The following is a 20,375-nucleotide window of genomic DNA, read 5'->3' on the forward strand; positions in this document are numbered from 1 at the left end:
ACATGATAGGTTGCCTTCTTTGGAATATCTGTGGAGACAACAGCTGTAATTCTTACTGTAATTTGAGTATAAATTAAATTTATCTTTTTTTAAAATTTTGGTTTTTTTGCCTGCTGCCATGTGTTATGACTTGCTTTAAACTGAATCAGCAGAAGTTCAGAAAAGGAAGCCCACATTGTCAAATGCATGGTGCTTTCAAAAAGCAAAACGAAACACAAAGTTTCTGATGAGATTTCAACATATCCATGTATGAACATGTTGATATTATTCGGAATAACATATTATTCAGAATGACATAATGATCCAAGTTATTTGGGTTATAGGGACGGGATGCCATCTAGAGGGACCTGGACAAGCTGGAGAGGTGGGCCTGTGTGAACCTCATGAGGTTCAACAAGGCCAAGTGCAAGGTCCTGCACCTGGGTCGGGGCAATCCCCGATATCAGTACAGGCTGGGGGATGAAGGGATTGAGAGCAGCCCTGCAGAGAAGGACTTGGGGATATATTGGTGGATGAAAACCTGGACATGAGCCAGCAATGTGCTCTTGCAGCCCAGAAAGCCAACCATATCCTGGGCTGCATCAAAAGGGGTGTGGCCAGCAGGTCGAGGGAGGTGATTCTGCCCCTCTACTCTGCTCTGGTGAGACCCCTCCTGGAGTACTGTGTTCAGCTCTGGAGTCCTCAGCACAGGAAAGACATGGACCTGTTGGAGAGGGTCCAGAGGCGGCCACAAAAATGATCAAAGGGCTGGAACACCTCTGCTATGAGGAAAGGCTGAAAGAGTTGGGGTTGTTCAGCCTGGAGAAGAGAAGGCTGCGGGGAGACCTTATTGCAGCCTTTCAATACTTAAAGGGGGCTTCTAAGAAAGATGGGGACAGACTTTTTAGTAGAGCCTGTAGTGATAGGACAAGGGGTAATGGTTTTAAACTAAAAGAGGGTAGATTCACACTAGAGATAAGGAAGACATTTTTTATGGTAAGGGTGGTGAACCACTGGAACGGGTTGCCCAGAGAGGTGGTAGATTCCCCATCCTTGGAAACATTCAAGGACAGGCTGGATGGGGCTCTGAGCAACCTGATCTAGTTGTAGATGTCCCTGCCAATTGCAGGGGGGTTGGACTAGATGACCTTTAAAGGTCCCTTCCATCCCTAAGCATTCCATGATTCTATGATTCTATGATTTTTAAGGAAGTGATTAACATGGAATCTATGTCTAGGTGCATTTGGGTGTCCAGAAATGAATGTTTGAGTGGCTCAATCTTTTCTGAGATGCATCTGTAATCTGTCTTTCCTCGCACATAGTAACCCCTTATATGTATATGAGAGATGGAGAAATGTGCAAAAAGATCAACCAGAGACCCGTACTGAGGATTTATTGGTACTAGAGCAATCTGTGTATATAAGTTAGGAACCACTGAAATTACTTATTGTTAGAAAGGAACATCTATTACTTGCATTGTCTAGCTTCACCAGGTGTAATCAAAACCAGGTAATGCATTTAATCATAGCATTCAGAATCAGATAACCATGGCAGATTTTGGTGGGTGGTCTGTATATATGGATTTCTTTATTCACAGTCTTCTTCCTCCCTGTCCCTCTTACTCAGGCTTGTTTAAACAAGAATTCCTTGTCATCTTTGATAGCTTTCTAGCAAAACTTAGAAAGCAGTGGAATACTGCAGTTTACTTTTCACAGATGCTTCCTTCTCATCTAGACAGTGAATTTTTAACAGATAGGCTTAAAAAAAGGATTGTTCTTGACCTTATTTTGCTCTTCATTTCTTTCCTTAAGATATTGCAAGATAATTGTCAAAGTTTCCATAACTTTTGAGGACCAGTATCTGTAAAATAACCCAGCTGCCAGGGAGAATAAATGGTTTCCTGATGAGCCTTGCATGTGGAAGCCCAACTTTTACTTAGAAACTAATGTTTTGCATATCAGTGCTTGCTTTTTTCAGCTTCTGTTCCATCAGCTAATGCAGTTTTTTGATACCTGTGAGTTTTTCAGTTACTTTATGGAACTTAAACACTGAAAGTTTGCTGCTGTCATAGGAATTTTGTAGGGTTAACTCAACAAAGTGGGTTAGCTCTTGCTAAGCTTTAAAAACACCATTTTCCATTTCTTTAAGTGAGGGGGGTTTTTCAATTAATTCCCTTATGGGGAGAAGGACTGTTTTAGCTCTTTAGCTGTTTCCTTTTTTTTTTTATCATATGCTGATCTTATTAACCCCTTATTTAAGGGGCTTTAGATTTTGAGATGCTGAATGTATCCCAAGTACGCAGTCACAAGAATCACCTGTAAGAGAGTGATCAGGACTTTGAAGGAGTAGGTTCTGAGTTTTCAGATGTGTTGCATTTCTTAAAATCAGAAGGGTTGTCTAAGAAATCCCCTGAAAGTTTTTGAAATTTGCTGTAGGAATGTCTTACATGTAGCATTTTCTTTTGAGTATAAATGAAGGAGGCATGGCAGAGTATAAGTACCACTTATTAATTCTTTCCTCAGACAGAATATTCAGACACCCTTATGGTATAAACTCTGCCCTGGAAAGAGAAGACAGAGCTTCATAAAAATTCACCTAACTTCTTACTTGCACAAGAAATTTTGTCCCCTAACAGCAGAGGAATGGTATAGACTCACTAATGAACAAGGGTGGAACTTTGCCCAGCGTATTGGGTTTGCATGGCAAGGTTTTGGTAGCAGGGGGGCTACAGGGGTGGCTTCTGTGAGAAGCTGCTAGAAGCTTCCCCTATGTCCAATAGAGCCAATGCCAGCCAGCTCCAAGACGGAACCACCACTGGCCAAGGCCGAGCCAATCAGCGATGCTGGTAGTGCCTCTGTGATAACATATTGAAGAAGGGGGGGAAAAAAACCTGCACAATTGCAGTCGGAGAGAGGAGTGAGAATATGTGAGAGGAACAACTCTGCAGACACCAAGGTCAGTGAAGAAGGAGGGGGAGGAGGTGCTCCAGGCACCAGAGCAGAGATTCCCCTGCAGCCCCTGGTGAAGACCATGGTGAGGCAGGCTGTCCCCCTGCAGCCCATGGAGGTCCACGCTGGAGCAGATATCCACCTGCAGCCTGTGGAGGACCCCACACCAGAACAGGTGAATATGCCTGAAGGAGGCTGTGACCCCATGGGAAGCCCATGCTGAAGCAGGCTCCTGGCAGGACCTGTGGACCCATGGAGAGGGAGGAGCCCATGCTGGAGCAGGTTTGCTGGCAGGACTTGTGACCCCGCAGAGGACCCATGCTGTAGCAGTCTCTTCCTGAAGGACTGCACCCCGTGGAAAAGGACCCATGCTGGAGCAGTTCATGAAGAACTGTAGCCTGTGGGAAGGACTCACATTGGAGAAGTTCATGGAGGACTGTCTCCCATGGGTGGGACCCCACACTGGAGCAGGGGAAGAGTGTGAGGAGTCCTCCCCCTGAGGAGGAAGGAGCGGCAGAAACAACTAGTGATGAACTGACTGCAACCCCCATTCCCTGTCCCCCTGCGCTGCTCGGGGGGAGGAGGTAGAGAAACTGGGAGTAAAGTTGAGCCTGGGAAGAAGGGAGGGGTGGGTGGAAGGTGTTTTAAGATTTAGTTTTTATTTTCTCATCACCTTACTCTGATTGGATTGGTAATAAATTAAGCTAATTTCCCCAAGTCGAGTCTGTTTTGCCCCTGACAGTAATTGGTGAGTGATCTCTTCCTGTCCTTATCTCGACCCATGAGCCTTTCATTATATTTTCTCTCCCTTGTCCAGCTGAGGAGGGGGAGTGATAGAGAGGCTTTGGTGGGCACCTGGCATCCAGGCAGGGTCAACCTATCACACCCAATAAGTTTTAGCAGGAACTTTATTTTCCTCATAGTAGGAATGATAACTTTTTTTCCTAAATATAAAAGTGATTACCAGGTGGTGGTGGTAGGTTTGGGGAGAGAAAGAATATAATTTTTTAAGCTCACTCATTTTCTTGCTCTGCTGAAGTGGTCTGTCTCCTTCCTCTTACCCAAGTCTTTTATCTTTCCTTGCTTCTGATATGGATATTTAACAAGCAAAAATAAAGCCTAAGGAGAAGAGGCGGGGAAAATCTGAGTCTGTATGTTGTCAGGAGGGAGCTGCAGATAGGCAGCGTAGTGTGGACGTTTCCCTGACAGACCTCCTAATCTGTTCAGCACCTCTGGCTATACAGCACACCCAGTCTCCTTGGATGGGCTGCCAAGAATGGCAAATAGCAGCATATACCTTTGTCAGGGCCTCAGTCTGTCATCCTGGCTCGCTTCTTCCTTGCTGCCTTCAGCACAGACGGTCATTCTTTTGTTTCAGTTAACAGTTGCAGCAACAGCAATAATATTTTAGGTTGTGCATTATTAAAAAATGCAAAATCAGAGCATGTTTCTCAGAAAGTAATCAAGTTTTGTCTGCTTAATGGATTATTTTTTTTTTACTTCTCTCTGATATTCTCATTTCACTGAACTCCTTCAGTTAACACCTTTGAGTAAGCTCCATTTTTTTTCCTGCTCTAGTACTAATCTTGCCTTTATTGATTTTTCAAGGAAAAGGCTTGAGTTCTTTTCCTCTCCCATTTGACCATTCCTCTCTGAAAGTGTGAAAGAAGATGCCCTGCCTGTTCCCAGAAATCCTCTGCTTGCTCTCAGCTCAGGTGCTGCTAGCAGATTGCCTGTACATTGGGAGATCTACTACCACAGACTTTTGTTGGTGCTTTTCTAATCAATGTCACCATTACAGATTGCAGATATTGCCAAGATTAAGATCACATTTTTTCATATGTTCCCATTCCCAGCCACCAGACTTCTAAATAGTATTGGGGAGGGAAGGTGGTGGCTGATGCATCAAGTCAGAGATTCCGTCACTCCTCAACAGTTCTTCCTTCCCCCCTTGCTAATCTGAATCTCAAACCACTTCTCCTTCCCTTGTCTCACTCACTTCCAAGTGCCCCTGGAGTTGGGGATGTACAGCAGGAACTGGAAGGCACACTGCACCTTATCAGTTCATGGGGGTTTTTTTGATGAGACAACAAATTTGAATTGATATATGAACAATATTTTCTGTATTTAACTGTGAAAACTAAAATGTTATGTCCTTGAGATGTTGGGGTGGAGGGTGAGTGAGAGAAAGTATAATATATATATAGGAAGTGTGGTGTTAAGCTATAGGAATCCATTGAAATACAAGTCAGGATAGAGAGGCTTGTTTAGAAATATTTGACTTGCAGGATCAGAACATCAACACCAGTATGGCACAATGGAAAATCTAGTTGCTCTAAAAAGAGATGCCATGTTTATAGGTAGATTTACTATGTGTTGCTGGGATACTTTCAATTCTCCTTTAAAAATCAAATGTAAATGTAACTAATGGCATCTCTGCCATGCATTTAAGTATTAGTTTTTGGGTTTAGGGACATTTGGGATTCAAGGTCGCTGGGGTCTACAAAGAACTGATAAGGCAGGAAGTGTTTATAGAAGTGAGCAGAACTAGAGGACTTCAGTTAGTTTTTCAGGCATGCTGAGAGGTATAAGAATTCTTAGACCAGGTCTCAGCTGATTTTTCCAAATCTCAGCAATTCATAGCTGATCCTTGATGGAAGCTCTTGGTTAGACACAATTAATTACTCATGATTTATGGGTGATTCAATTTTCACTGGTTTAGCAGCGATAAGAGAGCGGTTGTATGAACTAGGTGCAACAAGCACCTTGCTTGCAACAGCAGCCGTTTGTTTTCCTGACAGATTCAGTCAAAAGGAAATCACTTAATTTTGAAGTCTTGTCTATGACCTTATATACCTTTCTGTGTCGATATTCATATATCATGAAATGGTCATGGGATCTTTTCTCTCAAAGACTGAAGTAATGATTAAATGCTAATTAGGCTTTAAACACTAGATAAACTGTTTTATTAGTTATGTCTCCAGCCAATCAGCAGGACCAAAATCTTGCTTTAAGCAGGCTGGAGACAACAAAAGAGAAACATCATTAAGAACTACTTTTGTGTACAATATATTTATGATTGAAATAACTGTAAAATGTTTACATACATAACTGATTCTGTCATTCTCAGAAAAGTAAAAACAAGAACTAGTCTTTTTATTATACTTTACAGCTTCAAAACCCTAAAAATCATTCAGTAGGTTACTACTTTGATTTTCACAGATAAGAGACACAAAAATACAAAATTGCATTATTTAGGGTCACATAAGTTGAGCATTTTTAAAACATGAATTTTGAATATCTCATCTTTTGAGTTGCCAATTTTAAGGGCTGATTTTCAACATCAAAAGCAGCCATTGATCTGTGTTGGAAAAAGGAAGGCTCATTTACATCAGGCACTTAATTTGTGTAATCCAATTTTAGTCCTTTTTTTGATTGTTTGAACCCAAGTGGTGTTTACTTCAGAAGTTACAGGTGGAGGCACTTGATAATTTATGTTTTCCTCAGCCTGAAACTGGGCTACTATAGAGATGCCTACTGATTATATAACGAGTAAAATAGAAGGGTTTCCTTTTTTTTTATCTGTTGATGGCTCAACTATTTTTTTCCATTTTTTGGGGAAAAAAAAATACCTCAATGACTTATCCTTATTTTTACTATTCTACTACTGTCTTCCAAACCCATCTGTGCCCAAGTTTTCCCTTTGTAAGGCTAGTGATCTTAGCTGTGTTTTATTGCAGATAAATACCATTAACAATAATGATAGATTCTGCACCACATATGTTTATAGAGATTCTCTGGGAATCTCTGTGTAGGAAAGGGTTATGGTTTGAAGGGGGGTTGTTGTTTTTCTTTAAATAACGATCACTTTGCAAATTAACTTGACTATTCTTGTTCCAATTTTAGACTCATTTTGGTAGACTGGCTCATTAATCAAGTTCTGTTAAACACAAGCAGGAGAGTTCAACAGATAATCCCAAAATTTTACTCTCTTTTGCTAGACTTTAAGTACATCAAATGCATAGTGTTTTGCTAAATAGAGCAGTTTCATTAAAATGTAATTAAACCTTTATTTCATTACTGATTTAATAATGTGCTTTAATGTTATTGTGGTACTTAAATTACTTCAGATCCCTTAAATGTGAGAATTTCAGTCCTAGTTCCAGGTTTGCTTTTGCTTCCATCTTTTTGTATGGTGAGACTCTAGGGCAGAATCTCATATAAAAATGTAATTTATTGACGACTCTTGTTTTTTCCACTTTAAAAATCTTGGTGCCACCACATCTCTAGGTATAGAGACATTAAAATAATATGAAGGTTAATATTAAAAGAAATTAATTAACTACAGTAGGCCTACCATAATGAAACTGGGGTGTAAAAATATACCTCCCAGTTACCTCAGGGAAAAGCTTGAAAGGGTCTCATGAGTAAACATGATAAATGGGTGGATGGGTGAGAATTGAAAGGAGGCTTTATGCTTTGTAAAGCCAATGCCATAAATGAAGCTTAGTAATGACTTCGCTTCTCTTATGATTGATCTCTAGGCAGCAGTTGTGGTGGTATTCAACTTTGCTATGGTTTTGCTGATTTTTCCTGCTATCCTGAGCATGGACCTTTATCGTCGGGAAGACAGGAGACTGGATATATTCTGCTGTTTTACAAGGTGAGAATGTGTGATAGAATTACAGTATATGAGGTGCATCCTTTTTGTGATTACCAATCAGTGCTACCACCCCTTGTCAGGAGCAGGAGTTCTTCATTGCAGCAGGACAGCAGCAGGGTCAGTACGTTATTATTTTATTGCTAGTGACTGAATTACATTTGCTACCTTGTTTTTTATCTGACTGAGGGGAAAAGTTAAAAGGCATTTCACACACACACACACACACACACACTTTTTCCTTTATTCATACGTACATCCATTTTAGCCATTGGAGAACAACTTTAAGGAAGCATGTAAAAGAGCCATGCTTTAGTAATATCTGTATTTTTAGAATTTTATGGGGTACTGCAGTGTGTCCAGTGCTGGTATTGGTGACCTTGGAAGACTTAATTCCAGTCTCTTATGGAAGACTGTAAATAACTCGGGGTACTCAGAAGCCTTACTTAATTACTATGTGCTAATTTTTATGCTTTTTATGCCTTGAAACCTAAATGCTTAAAAATAATGTAAAAAATATAAAATTGCTTCCCTTTAGCCCAGTTTTTCATAGGACTATGAGGAATTCAGAATGATCAGTACCATTGCAAGATAGTGATTGATAAGCTTTCTGTTATGGCTCCAACAGTAATTTAGAATGATAGTATGCACACTCTTACCTAATATACATCCAGCTCTGAGGGCTGGGGCAGGCTAGGAGGAAGCTACTGTCATCAGCAGAGCCACCACTTAGAGATAAAGCATATTTTCTACATTAGTTTTGCCTCCAATGAAGAGGATAAGCTGCCTTTCTATGCATGTACTCTCACATGCATGTCATAACCAGGATGTAGAGAAACCCCCTTGTGTCCTCTTAGCCCTTCACACCCACGTAGGAGCAGACAGTTTGACCTTTTTAACTTCAATGTCAAAGAGGGAAAGTGCTTTCCTAAATTTGTTTTTGAGGGAGTCGTTAGAACAGGGAGTTGATCACAAGCCAGGACTCCTGCTTTCTGTTTCTGATTCAGCCATAGTTTCACTGGATGGTCTAATGTGCTTGAAATTTGGAGCCCTGATTCTCAGAAGTACAGGGCAGTCAGACCTTCCATTTATTCCCCCATCTAAAGTTGTACCAAATGTGAATCAGAATTTGGGCCTATGTGTTGTCCCAAAAAGCAGGGTTCTTTTACCCGGTGTGCAAACAGCCGAATAACACACAGAGTCGAGATATTTGTTTATTTCATGTCTGCGCAGAGATGGGTGCTAGGTGGTAACTCCACAAAGCTAGCACACCTCGGTTAACATACAGTGACATTTTATACATTCCGAGTAGCTGTTATCAGTATTTTCACAATTCTGCTTTTTCATCCTTGTAATATAGGAGTAATATAGGAGTATTAAATTCCGATTGACATTCTCTTAGTAGTCCATATTCTAAAAAGATATTTATCAAGGGTTCCAATCCTTTTCATGCTTCTAATTTCATAGGATACTGCCTTTTCCTTACCAGATGAGTCCTTGGCTTGAGCTCTACTTTAACAGGAGTCGCATTCTTCGCTCTACTTGGCTTTTTCGAGGCCCATACCAAAGGGATCACTGCATCCAGTACTGCATCAGGGATGTTGTCTTCGAGTTCCTCTGTGGGGTTTTCTTCTGTCAATAGACAAATCTGGGCTTTCCACGCTGTTTCCTGTGGAATATGTAACTGCACAGAGTCTTCAGAGAAAGTTGCTTGAGCATTTAGTTTACACAGTAGGTCACGTCCTATTAATGGCAAGGGACGCTCTGGCGTATAAAGAAATTCATGAGTTAATTTCGTATTCCCAATTATACATTCTATTGGTTTTAGGAATGGCCTTAGGGTTCGCTTTCCCGTTGCCCCAACAAGCGGTACTGTTATTTTACTTAAAGGTCCCTTACAACTGGTGACTACTGAATGAGTGGCCCCACTGGCAATTAAAAAAAAATATCTATGGTCTTGTTCCCCAGCTTAACTGGAACCAGGGGATCAGCTGGGGAGACCTTAATGTTTTCCTCCGGTCCCCTTCATTCATTGTCCAAATCCTCTAACATAACAAGGTTGGCATTTCTTACATGATCTTGCTCCTCTAGCCCCTTTTGGTTCGGGCATTCATTCTTCTAGTGTCCCTCCTGTTTACAGACTGCACATTGGTTTGGCTCCAACAGGGTTCGGTTTTGTGAACCTCTTCCCTGCATCATTCCGCCCTGCTCCCCTCTTACTCTACCTCCACCCCTACCTTTCCCTCTAATATTATTCCCATTTATTGCTGCTGCCAGCAAAGATGCTTGAAACATCAAGGCAAGGCTCTATGGCAGTCCCATCTGGGTTGCCAAAATGTCGTCCCAAAAAGCAAGGTTCTTTTACCTGGTGTGCAAAAAAGCCAAATAACACACAGAGTCGAGATATTTGTTTATTTCATGTCTGCGCAGAAATGGGTGCTAGGTGGTAACTCCATAAAGGTAGCACACCGCGGTTAACATACAGTGACATTTTATACAATCTGAGTAGCTGTTATCAGTATTTTCACAATTCCGCTTATTCATCCTTGCTTCTACTGGTTCTCACAAGCCTCGTCTCCACTTAAAGGTACAGTGTGTTTTAAATTTACAGAGCATGCTCAGTGGGTAGGGGTCTTTGCTTGGGCCGGGGCCTTCATTGCTGGAGGTGTGTTTTTTACTATGTTAATTAGGATAGTTCACTCGTAATTCAAGTGATTCTCCTTGGTCTCATCAGCGGTTTTACTCCCTTTGCGCTTCTCTTGGTATTTTCTAGTCTGGCTGACTTACATTGCCATCCTGTTCCTTCTCCCAGGGCCATGTCTTATTAACTATCTACAGAGGTTGAATAGTATCCTTTGTTTTGTTTCTTGCATGTCTCCAACATATGTACATATGAAGAAATTCAGTTAATAAGATCTTGCTTTGTTTACGTAGGCAACATTTTCTTCCTTTTTGTAAGATTTTTCCACTTGGTGAAAAATCTCTGATACTGTTTTCTATCAGCAATTTGGTTTTATTTACAGAAGGAGGCTTATGATTTTTTTTTTAATAAACTAGGTATCTGTTATGTTCTTGCATAGACTACAATAAAGGGAATGCTTCAAAAAAATGCTTCTGTAATTTTGTCTCTTCATGTTGCCCATCCTTCCTGGGAATTAATCCTTGTATATGTTTACTTCAATTTTAAAACATGCAGTCAGTGTATGGCAAGTGGTTTCAACCTGCCTCCCAAAAGTCTGAGATCTTATCCAGAAGGCCCAAATATTATTTAACAGTTACTTTAATAGTTCTAAATAGAAGAACTCAGCATGTCATGCATTTACATTTTGATCTTCTAAATAGTTTAATTCTCAGCATGGTCATGTAGATGTAAACTCACACACACATCTCATGCATTCAGACTGTGTGCAACTACCTGGCTATTGACCTGATTAGCATGTGTAATTAATAGAGTGATGTGAGTGGATGCCAGTGTCTTCAGACAAATGCTGGTTCCTTCTTTCTTGGGCACAAGAAACGTGCAGAAACAGGCTCAGAGGCCTACGCTTTAAACCATGTCTAAGAAACATTTCCTAAAAGTGCAGAAGGAAATCCTCATCAAAACATTATGCTTAATTAACATAAACAATTTAATAGTAGTAGAAGCAGTCTTAGATGGAAGCAGATTATCCTATCTAGCCTGATTAAAATAAAGACCTATCTAAATATGAACAGATGTTTTTCTCTTCTCTTGCAGTCCGTGTGCCACTAGAGTGATTCAGATTGAGCCTCAAGCATATGTGGAAAACAGTGATAATACTTGCTACAGTCCTCCACCCCCATACAGCAGTCACAGTTTTGCACATGAAACTCAGATTACAATGCAGTCTACAGTGCAATTGTGCACAGAATACGATCCTCATGCACAGGTGTACTACACCACAGCAGAGCCTTGCTCAGCAATATCTGTGCAGCCGGTGACAGTGACGCAAGATAATCTCAGCTGCCAGAGCCCAGAAAGCACAAGCTCGACAAGAGATTTGCTTTCCCAGTTCTCAGACTCCAGTATGCATTGCCTTGAGCCACCCTGTACTAAATGGACACTCTCATCTTTTGCAGAAAAGCATTATGCTCCATTCCTGCTAAAACCAAAAGCTAAGGTAATCAGAAAACTATTTACCTGTTTTTCAAAAATAGACTTCTGCTTTGCCCAGTAGGAAAATTATCCTGACAATAGTATTAAATATCAGGAATAAATAGAATTATTTTAGAATTACAATTCTTAATAATTTTACACCTAATTTCATACTTTAAAAGTTTTATCTTGGTAGTGCTGTAGTGACATACTTTTCAAATATAAGTTATGAATGAGGGTTTTGGTGACTTTCAGTAGCCTAAGCTCATGAACAGTGAAACTAAATCTACTTTTTAACTTCATCACCATATAAATTTCCTGTTCCCCTTCACTAAAACACAAATTAGTTTGGCCTTGTAGTATATGTGTGCATAAATACATAAAAGCTTAATAGTATAGTGATAGGTATTAATTTTGAACCTGGTTCCGTGTGCCATTATGAGTTATTAATTTCTTTAGGAACATAAAACCAAATGCATTTCCATTTTCTGTTGCAGATTGTAGTTATTTTTCTTTTTCTGGGTTTACTTGGGCTCAGCCTTTATGGAACTACCCAGGCTAGAGATGGACTGAATCTCACAGACATTGTACCACGAGAAACCCAGGAATATGACTTTATTGCAGCACAGTTCAAGTATTTCTCTTTCTACAACATGTATATAGTGACACAGAAAGCAGACTATCCCAATGTCCAGCACTTACTTTATGAACTTCACAAAAGTTTCGGTAATGTGACATACGTTTTGTTGGAAGAGGATAAGCAGCTTCCCAAAATGTGGTTGCACTACTTTCGAGACTGGCTGCAAGGTAAGAGAGAATTGCATGAACTTTTCTTTTTAATTCTACAGTAGCAAGCAATTATTCACTGTAGTAATGCTCTCCTCTTCCAATATGGTCACATGGTTTAAAGCATGCTAGCAGGAGGGAAAATGCTTAGGTTCTGATCCAAACTCGGACATCAATTCGCTGTTTCTCCAACAGTTCATTTAAATTCTTTGTGGCTAAGTTTACTCCCCAATAAAGCAGTTTTGGAGCTTTAAAAGATAATATCCATGAGAGGTCATCTCATGTCATTAATTTCGAAGTGGCTAATGAGGTGTTCTGATTTATAATTAATGGCCAAATATGGCCCAGTTTCTTGGGAAGATAAATGTTTGCTGAGTGTTTTGAGAACAGTAAATGAAAAGCCCCGGTCCAGCAATGTATTTTGGTACAGACTTAACTTTCAGCACATGAGTGATCCTGTTGGCTTCAGCTGGGACTGCTGGCATGAAGAAAGTTCAGTGGGGTTTAGGCATTTTATTGGATTGGGAGATTACTACACATTCTAGACTTCCAATCAAGTATCCTCACTCTTTCTGTGGTGCTACTTTTTCTGTGCTGAACTGTAACTGGGAGGGGGGTGTTATAGGTAATATGATGATAATTATATTAAAGTGGGCTTTAAAGGCATGGTATAATTATTCGTGTTGAGGCAAGTAATTCTTCTGTATTTAAAATAAATAGTAATGTTACATCTCAGCAAATTTAACAGTTCTCTCTTGTGAGCAAACACATCCTGCCCAGAAATACTTCTGTCCTACCTCTGTCTCTCTGTTGGGAGAATCTTCAGGAAGTTTTTGCAAACAGAAAAATAAAGTATGCTGACCTACTGAGACTGTAAATTTTAACCTTAACTGTTTACAGATGGCCAATGCAGCCAATGATTCTTAGAAAACATGCACATAACTGCCAGTATTTGGAGTGCCTTCAGCCTAACGCACCTCTTTTTTCAGAGGCTCATTTGTATTTTGCTTCCTGGTATCAAATCATGTTAGCATTTTCTATTATCTGAAAATGCAAGAGCAGATAGTTAACATTAATAATTCATTTAAACTGGAAATGTTAACATTATTTTTGTAAGTGATTGAATGTAAATGAGGCTTTTAATTAGGCTTGTTTTTGCAAAGGATAATCTTATCTCGTGTTTCATGGTGCCAGCTGTTCACATGGGTCAACAGGAATTCCTTCCTTACCCCCATTCCAGCATCCATCCTTTTGGAGGACTTCACATTCTTCCGTATAACATTTAAAAAATTGCCTTAGTTTGTATAATTTCTCTGCAGAAAGGGGTCAACAATTTACTTTTATCTTTCTGCCCAGGAACATTTCATTAATTACAGCTATCTTCAAAACAGATTGAAGGGCTTTTAAAATCATTGGTGTGAACAGTTTATAATAAAAATATTGTTTGCTTTTAAATCAGTTACTCTGCTATTAATTTCAAAGTGTTATAGGGAATTTTTATTACTGAAATTTTGAAATCCTTCAGAAAGTAAGCACAACTGATAGTGGTTTCTTGGTATTCTTTCTGCAGACTTTCAGTTTCAGCAGCGTACAAGGCCAGTAATAAGATGACCCAAAGTGTAAAGTGGTTAAGCCAGCTGAGAAAGATATGAAAGAGAGCTGGATTTGAGGGATGATCGAACTTGTAAGAACTGTAGCATACATTGGAGGGGGAAAAAGAAGTGAAAGAGCTAAGTTTCCACACACTGTAGTAATGTAAAATGTAACTTGCAGCCACAAATTGGTAACGTTGCATGCAAATGCATATATTTGGTATTGTGTGTCTGCTTAGCCCTGTGTCAGGAATTTGATATTAGTCTGAAAGTTCTGCCTCCAAATATTCTCTAGCATAGCAACTTGCCTGCTCCTCTTAAGCTGTCCTTTGAAGGTGTTTCCTTTTTCCTACATTCTTCTTCAACAGCCTCCTCTTAACTCCCAAAGTGATCTTTTACATGACTATTATGTTAGCACAAATGCTTTCACTTAACCACTTTGTAAGAAACTGAAATGGAGTAGAGCTGTATTCAGGAAGGATGGATTTGTATTTCTGAATTTCACAGATGTGGTGGGTTGACCCTGCCTGGATGCCAGGTGCCCACCAAAGCCGCTCTATCACTTCCCCTCCTCAGCTGGACAGGGGAGAGAAAATATAATGAAAGGCTCATGGGTCGAGATAAGGACAGGAAGAGATCACTCACCAATTACTGTCAGGGGCAAAACAGACTCGACTTGGGGAAATTAGCTTAATTTATTACCAATCCAATCAGAGTAAGGTGATGAGAAAATAAAAACTAAATCTTAAAACACCTTCCACCCACCCCTCCCTTCTTCCCAGGCTCAACTTTACTCCCAGTTTCTCTACCTCCTCCCCCCGAGCGGCACAGGGGGCCAGGGAATGGGGGTTGTGGTCAGTTCATCACACGTTGTCACTGCTGCTCCTTTCTCCTCAGGGGAAAGACTCCTCACACTCCCCCTGCTCCAGTGTGGGGTCCCACCCATGGGAGACAGTCCTCCATGAACTTCTCCAACGTGGGTCCTTCCCATAGAATCATAGAATCGTTAAGGTTGTAAAAGACCCTTAAGATCATCGAGTCCAACGATTAACCTAACACTGCCAAGTCCACCACTAAACCATGTCCTCAAGCACCACGTCTACCCGTCTTTTAAATACCTCCAGGGATGGAGACTCAACCACTTCCCTGGACAGCCTGTTCCAGTGCCTGACTACCCTTTCGGTGAAGTAGTTTTTCCTAATATCCAACCTAAACCTCCCCTGGCGCAGCTTGAGGCCGTTTCCTCTCGTCCTATCGCTTGTTACTTGGGAGGAGAGACTGACCCCCACCTCACTACAACCTCCTTTCAGGTAGTTGTAGAGAGCAATAAGGTCTCCCCTCAGCCTCCTCTTCTCCACACTAAACAACCCCAGCTCCCTCAGCCGCTCCTCATAAGACTTGTTCTCTAGACCCTTTACCAACTTCGTTGCCCTTCTTTGGACACGCTCCAGCATCTCAATGTCCTTCTTGTAGTGAGGGGCCCAAAACTGAACACAGTACTCGAGGTGCGGCCTCACCAGTGCCGAGTACAAGGGGAACTACCACTTCCCTGGTCCTGCTGGCCACACTATTTCTGATACAGGCCAGGATGCCATTGGCCCTCTTGGCCACCTGAGCACACTGCTGGCTTATATTCAGCCAGCTGTTGACCAACACCCCCAGGTCCTTTTCTGCCAGGCAGCTCTCCAGCCACTCCTCCCCAAGCCTGTAGCATTGCCTGGGGTTGTTGTGACCCAAGTGCAGGACCCAGCACTTAGCCTTGTTGAATCTCATGCAGTTGGCCTCGGCCCATCAATCCAGGCTGTCGAGATCCCTCTGCAGGGCCTTCCTACCCTCCAGCAGATCGACACTTCCACCCAACTTGGTGTCATCTGCAAACTTCCTGAGGGTGCACTCAATCCCCTCATCCAGATCATCAATTGATATTGAACAGAACTGGCCCCAATACTGAGCCCTGGGGAACACCGCTTGTGACCGGCTGCCAACTGGATTTGACTCCATTCACCACCACTCTCTGGGCTCGTCCAACCAGCCAGTTTTTAACCCAGCGCAGAGTGCACTTATCCAAGCCATGAGCAGCCAGCTTCTCCAGGAGAATGCTGTGGGAGACTGTGTCAAAGGCCTTACTAAAGTCCAAGCAGACAACATCCACAGCCTTCCCCTCATCCACTAAGCGGGTCACCTTGTCATAGAAGGAGACCAGGTTAGTGAAACAGGATCTCCCTTTCATAAACCCATGCTGGCTGGGCCTGATCCCCCAATTGTCCCGCACATGCCACGTAACGGCACTCGAGATGATCTGCTCCATGACCTTTCCTGGCACCGAGGTCAGGCTGACAGGTCTGTAGTTCCCCGGATCCTCCTTCCGACCCTTCTTGTAGAGGGGCGTCACATTTGCTAGCTTCCAGTCATCTGGGACCTCCCCGGTTGACCAGGACTGCTGATAAATGATGGAATGTGGCTTGGCAAGCTCCTCTGCCAGCTCCCTCAGTATCCTCGGGTGGATCCCATCTGGCCCCATAGACTTGTGGGCATCCAGGTGGAGGAGCAGGTCGGTGACTGCCACCTCTTCAGCAACCGGGGCTTCATTCTGCTTCCTATCTCCATCTCCCAGCTCAGGGTCCTTAATATTCTGAGGATGACCAGCCTGCCTATTAAAGACTGAGGCAAAGAAGGCATTAAGTACCTCAGCCTTCTCCTCATCCTTTGTGGCAATGTACTAGAAGCAAACAGTTTTGTTTTTCTGAGTGCTTCTCACTTAAGATGCACCAAAGCATTTTATTGTGTGATGACTGAGTGTCGTGGTTTAACCCTGGTAGGCAGTTAAGCACCACACAGCTGCTCGCTCACTCCTCCCAAGCAGGATGGGGGGAGAATCGGAAGGGTAAAAGTGAGAAAACTTGTGGGTCAAGATAAAGACTGTTTAATAATTAAAAAAAAAGGAAAAAAAAAACCCCAACAACAAAGGGGGGGGGGGGGAACCCCAAACCAAGAAAAACAAGTGATGCAAAAGAAAACAGTTGCTTGCCACCAACCAACCGATGCCAGCCAGTCCCCAAACAACAGCAGCCCCTGCCAACCTCTACTCCCCTCAGTTTTATTGCTGAGCATGATGGCATATGGTATGGAATATCCCTTTGGTCAGTTGGGGTCAGCTGTCCCGGCTGTGTCCCCTCCCAACTTCTTGTGCACCCCCAGCCTACTCGCTGGTGGGGTGGTGTGAGAAGCAGAAAAGGCCTTGATGCTGTGTAAACACTGTTCAACAAAAAATAAAACATCCCTATGTTATCAACACTGTTTCCAGCACAAATCCAAAACATAGCCCCATACAAGCTACTATGAAGAAATTTAACTCTGTCCTGACCAAAACCAGTGCATTCTCCACCCCTTATTACATACCATTCACATCATGCTCAGGTCCTGCACTATCCAATACATGCTTATTAATCAACTCCCCCTTCCTGTCCTTTGATATATACACAGATATTGTTCCCTTATGTCTGTAAAATTTTCATAAATGTCTGTTGAGTTTGTTTAGTCCATGACATTGGGCTCCATCTGTTATGGTGGTCGCTCAGGACAGGAGAGGTGGTGTGTTGCTTGGAGTTATTGGGCACCAAAGCCAGCTTAGGTCGCGTCACTGCTGCACTTGCACTGCTTCTTGTGAGGCTCATCCTGACCAAAACCAGTACACTGGGACACTGGGACTGTGACTCAAGTGCTTGGTAACAGGATATAGAGCCTTGTCATGGTTTAACCCCAGTCGGCAACTAAGTAACACACAGCCGTGCACTCGCCCTCCGCCCCCTGCAGTGGGATGGGGAGAGAATAAGAAAAAAAAAAGTAAAACCCATGGGTTGAGATAAGGACAGTTTAATAGCATAGCAAAGGAAGAGAAAATAATAATAATAATGATAAAAGAATATACAAAACAAGTGTTGCACAATGCAATTGCTTACCACCCTCCAACTGATGCCCAGCCTGTCCCCGAGTAGCGATCGCTGCCCCCTAGCCAATTCCCCCAGTTTATATACTGAGCATGACATCATATGGTATGGAATAGCCCTTTGGCCAGTCTGGGTCAGCTGTCCTGGCTGTGCCCCCTCCCAGCTTCTTGTGCACTGGGCAGAGCATGGGAAGCTGAGAGGTCCTTGACTAGTGTAAGCACTCCTTAGCAACAACTAAAACATCAGTGTGTTATCAACATTATTCTCATGCTAAATCCAAACCACAGCACTATACCAGCTACTGGGAAGAAAATTAACTCTATCCCAGCCGAAACCAGGACAAGCCTTCACCTTTAGTTCATGGGTGCTCCACTGTGGACCTCCATGGGCTGCAGGGGGACAGCCTGCCTCACCATGGTCTTCACCAGGGGCTGCAGGGGAATCTCTGCTCTGGTGCCTGGAGCACCTCCTCCCCCTCCTTCTTCACTGACCTTGGTGTCTGCAGAGTTGTTCCTCTCACATATTCTCACTCCTCTCTCCGACTGCAATTGTGCAGGTTTTTTCCCCCCCCTTCTTCAATATGTTATCACAGAGGCACTACCAGCATCGCTGATTGGCTCGGCCTTGGCCAGTGGTGGTTCCGTCTTGGAGCTGGCTGGCATTGGCTCTATTGGACATAGGGGAAGCTTCTAGCAGCTTCTCACAGAAGCCACCCCTGTAGCCCCCCTGCTACCAAAACCTTGCCATGTAAACCCAATGCATTAGAATCACAGAATGTTTGAGATTGGAAGGGAACTCTGGAATTCATCTGGTCCAACCCCCCTGCTCAACCTAGACCCGATTGCTCAGGACTATGTCTAGACAGCTTTTGACTGTCTCCAAGGATGGAGATTCCACAACCGCTCTGGGCAACCTGTTCCAGTGCTCAGGCACTCTCACAGTGAAAAAAGGTTTTCTTATGTTCAGATGGAGCCTCCTGTGTTTCCGTTTGTGCCCATTGCCTCTGGTCCTGTCACTGGGCACCACTGAAAAGAGCCTGGCTCTGTTGTCTTTGCACCCTCCCTTCAGGTATTTAAATACATTGATGAGATCCCCCCCTGAGCCTTCTGTTCTCTAGGCTGAACAGTCCCAGCTCTCTCAGCCTTTCCTCATATGTGAGGTGCTCCAGTCCCTTAATCATCTTTGTGGCCCTTTGCTGAACTCTCTCCAGTATGTCCATGTCTCTTGTACTGGGGGGCCCAGAACTGTACATGGCATTCCAGGTGTGGCCTCACCAGTGCTGAGTAGAGGGGAAGGACCGTCTCCGTTGACCTGCTCGCAATACTTTGCCTAATACAGCCCAGGATACCATTAGCCGCATTTGCTGCTGGCTCATGTTCAACTTGGTTTCCACCAGGACCCCCAGGTCCTTTTCTGCCAAGCTGCTTTCCAGCTGGGCAGCCCCCAGCATGTGCTGGTGCATGGGGTTGTTCCTCTTCAGGTGCAGGACTTCGCACTTCCCCTTTGTCGAACTGCACGAGACTCCTGCCTGCCCATTTCTCCAGCCTGTTGAGGTCCCTCTGGATGGCAACACAAGCCTCTGGCCTATCAGACACTCCTCCCAGTTTGGTGTCATCAGCAAACTTGCTGAGGGTACACTCTGCCCCATCCTCCAGATCATTAATGAAGATGTTGAATAGGACTGGACCCAGTATATTGGTCCCTGGGGTACACCGCTAATTACTGGCCTCCAACTAGACTTCGTGCCACTGATCACCACTCTCTGGACTCGGCCATTTGGCCGGTTTCCAACCCACCTTACTGTCTGTTCATCCAATCCATACTTCATCAGCTTCTCTATGACGATCTTATGGGAGACAGTTTCGAAAGCCTTTCTCAAGTCAAGGTAGACAATATGTCCCCTCGTCTACCAAGACAGTCATTTCATTCTAGAAGGTTATCAGCTTGGTCAAGCATGACTTCCCCTTGGTGAAGCCATGCTGACTGCTCCCGATTACCTTCTTGTCCTTCACATGCCTGGAATGGTTTCCAGGATTAGCTGTTCCTTCACCTTCCCAGGGATCAAGGTGAGGCTGACTAGCTTGTAGTTCCCTGGGTCCTCCTTCTTGCCTTTCTTGAAGATAGGAGTGACATTTGTTTTCCTCCAGTCCTCAGGCACTCCTCCCAATCTCCAGGATCATTCAAAGATAATCGAGAGTGTCCTCACACTTCCTAAATAATATTTTCCGCACTCCAAGGGCACCAACAAACAGCATTTTCTTAAAGGGGCCTTTGAAGTCCCTTCAATGATGTCAGAATATCTATTGTTACATCATCCTCTTTCTGGGCAGGTGCTGAAGGGCTGCACAT

General features: G+C 43.0%; 1 protein-coding gene across 1 annotated transcript in view; it reads left to right on the forward strand.

The window, feature by feature from the left end:
* The window catches only part of LOC309601978 (protein patched homolog 1-like), a gene marked incomplete at both ends in the record, with an annotated part of 55,387 nt that overhangs the window by 8,739 nt on the left and 26,273 nt on the right, over window positions 1-20,375 (forward strand). Inside the window, 3 exons of the mRNA XM_082335240.1 lie at window positions 7,472-7,590; window positions 11,324-11,726; window positions 12,259-12,508. Coding sequence (XP_082191366.1) covers window positions 7,472-7,590; window positions 11,324-11,726; window positions 12,259-12,508 — 772 coding nt within the window. The remainder of the gene's footprint in view (window positions 1-7,471; window positions 7,591-11,323; window positions 11,727-12,258; window positions 12,509-20,375) is intronic.

Source organism: Platalea leucorodia, assembly GCF_965183815.1.
Source record: "Platalea leucorodia genome assembly, chromosome: W".
In the NCBI taxonomy this organism is placed as follows: Eukaryota; Metazoa; Chordata; class Aves; order Pelecaniformes; family Threskiornithidae; genus Platalea; species Platalea leucorodia.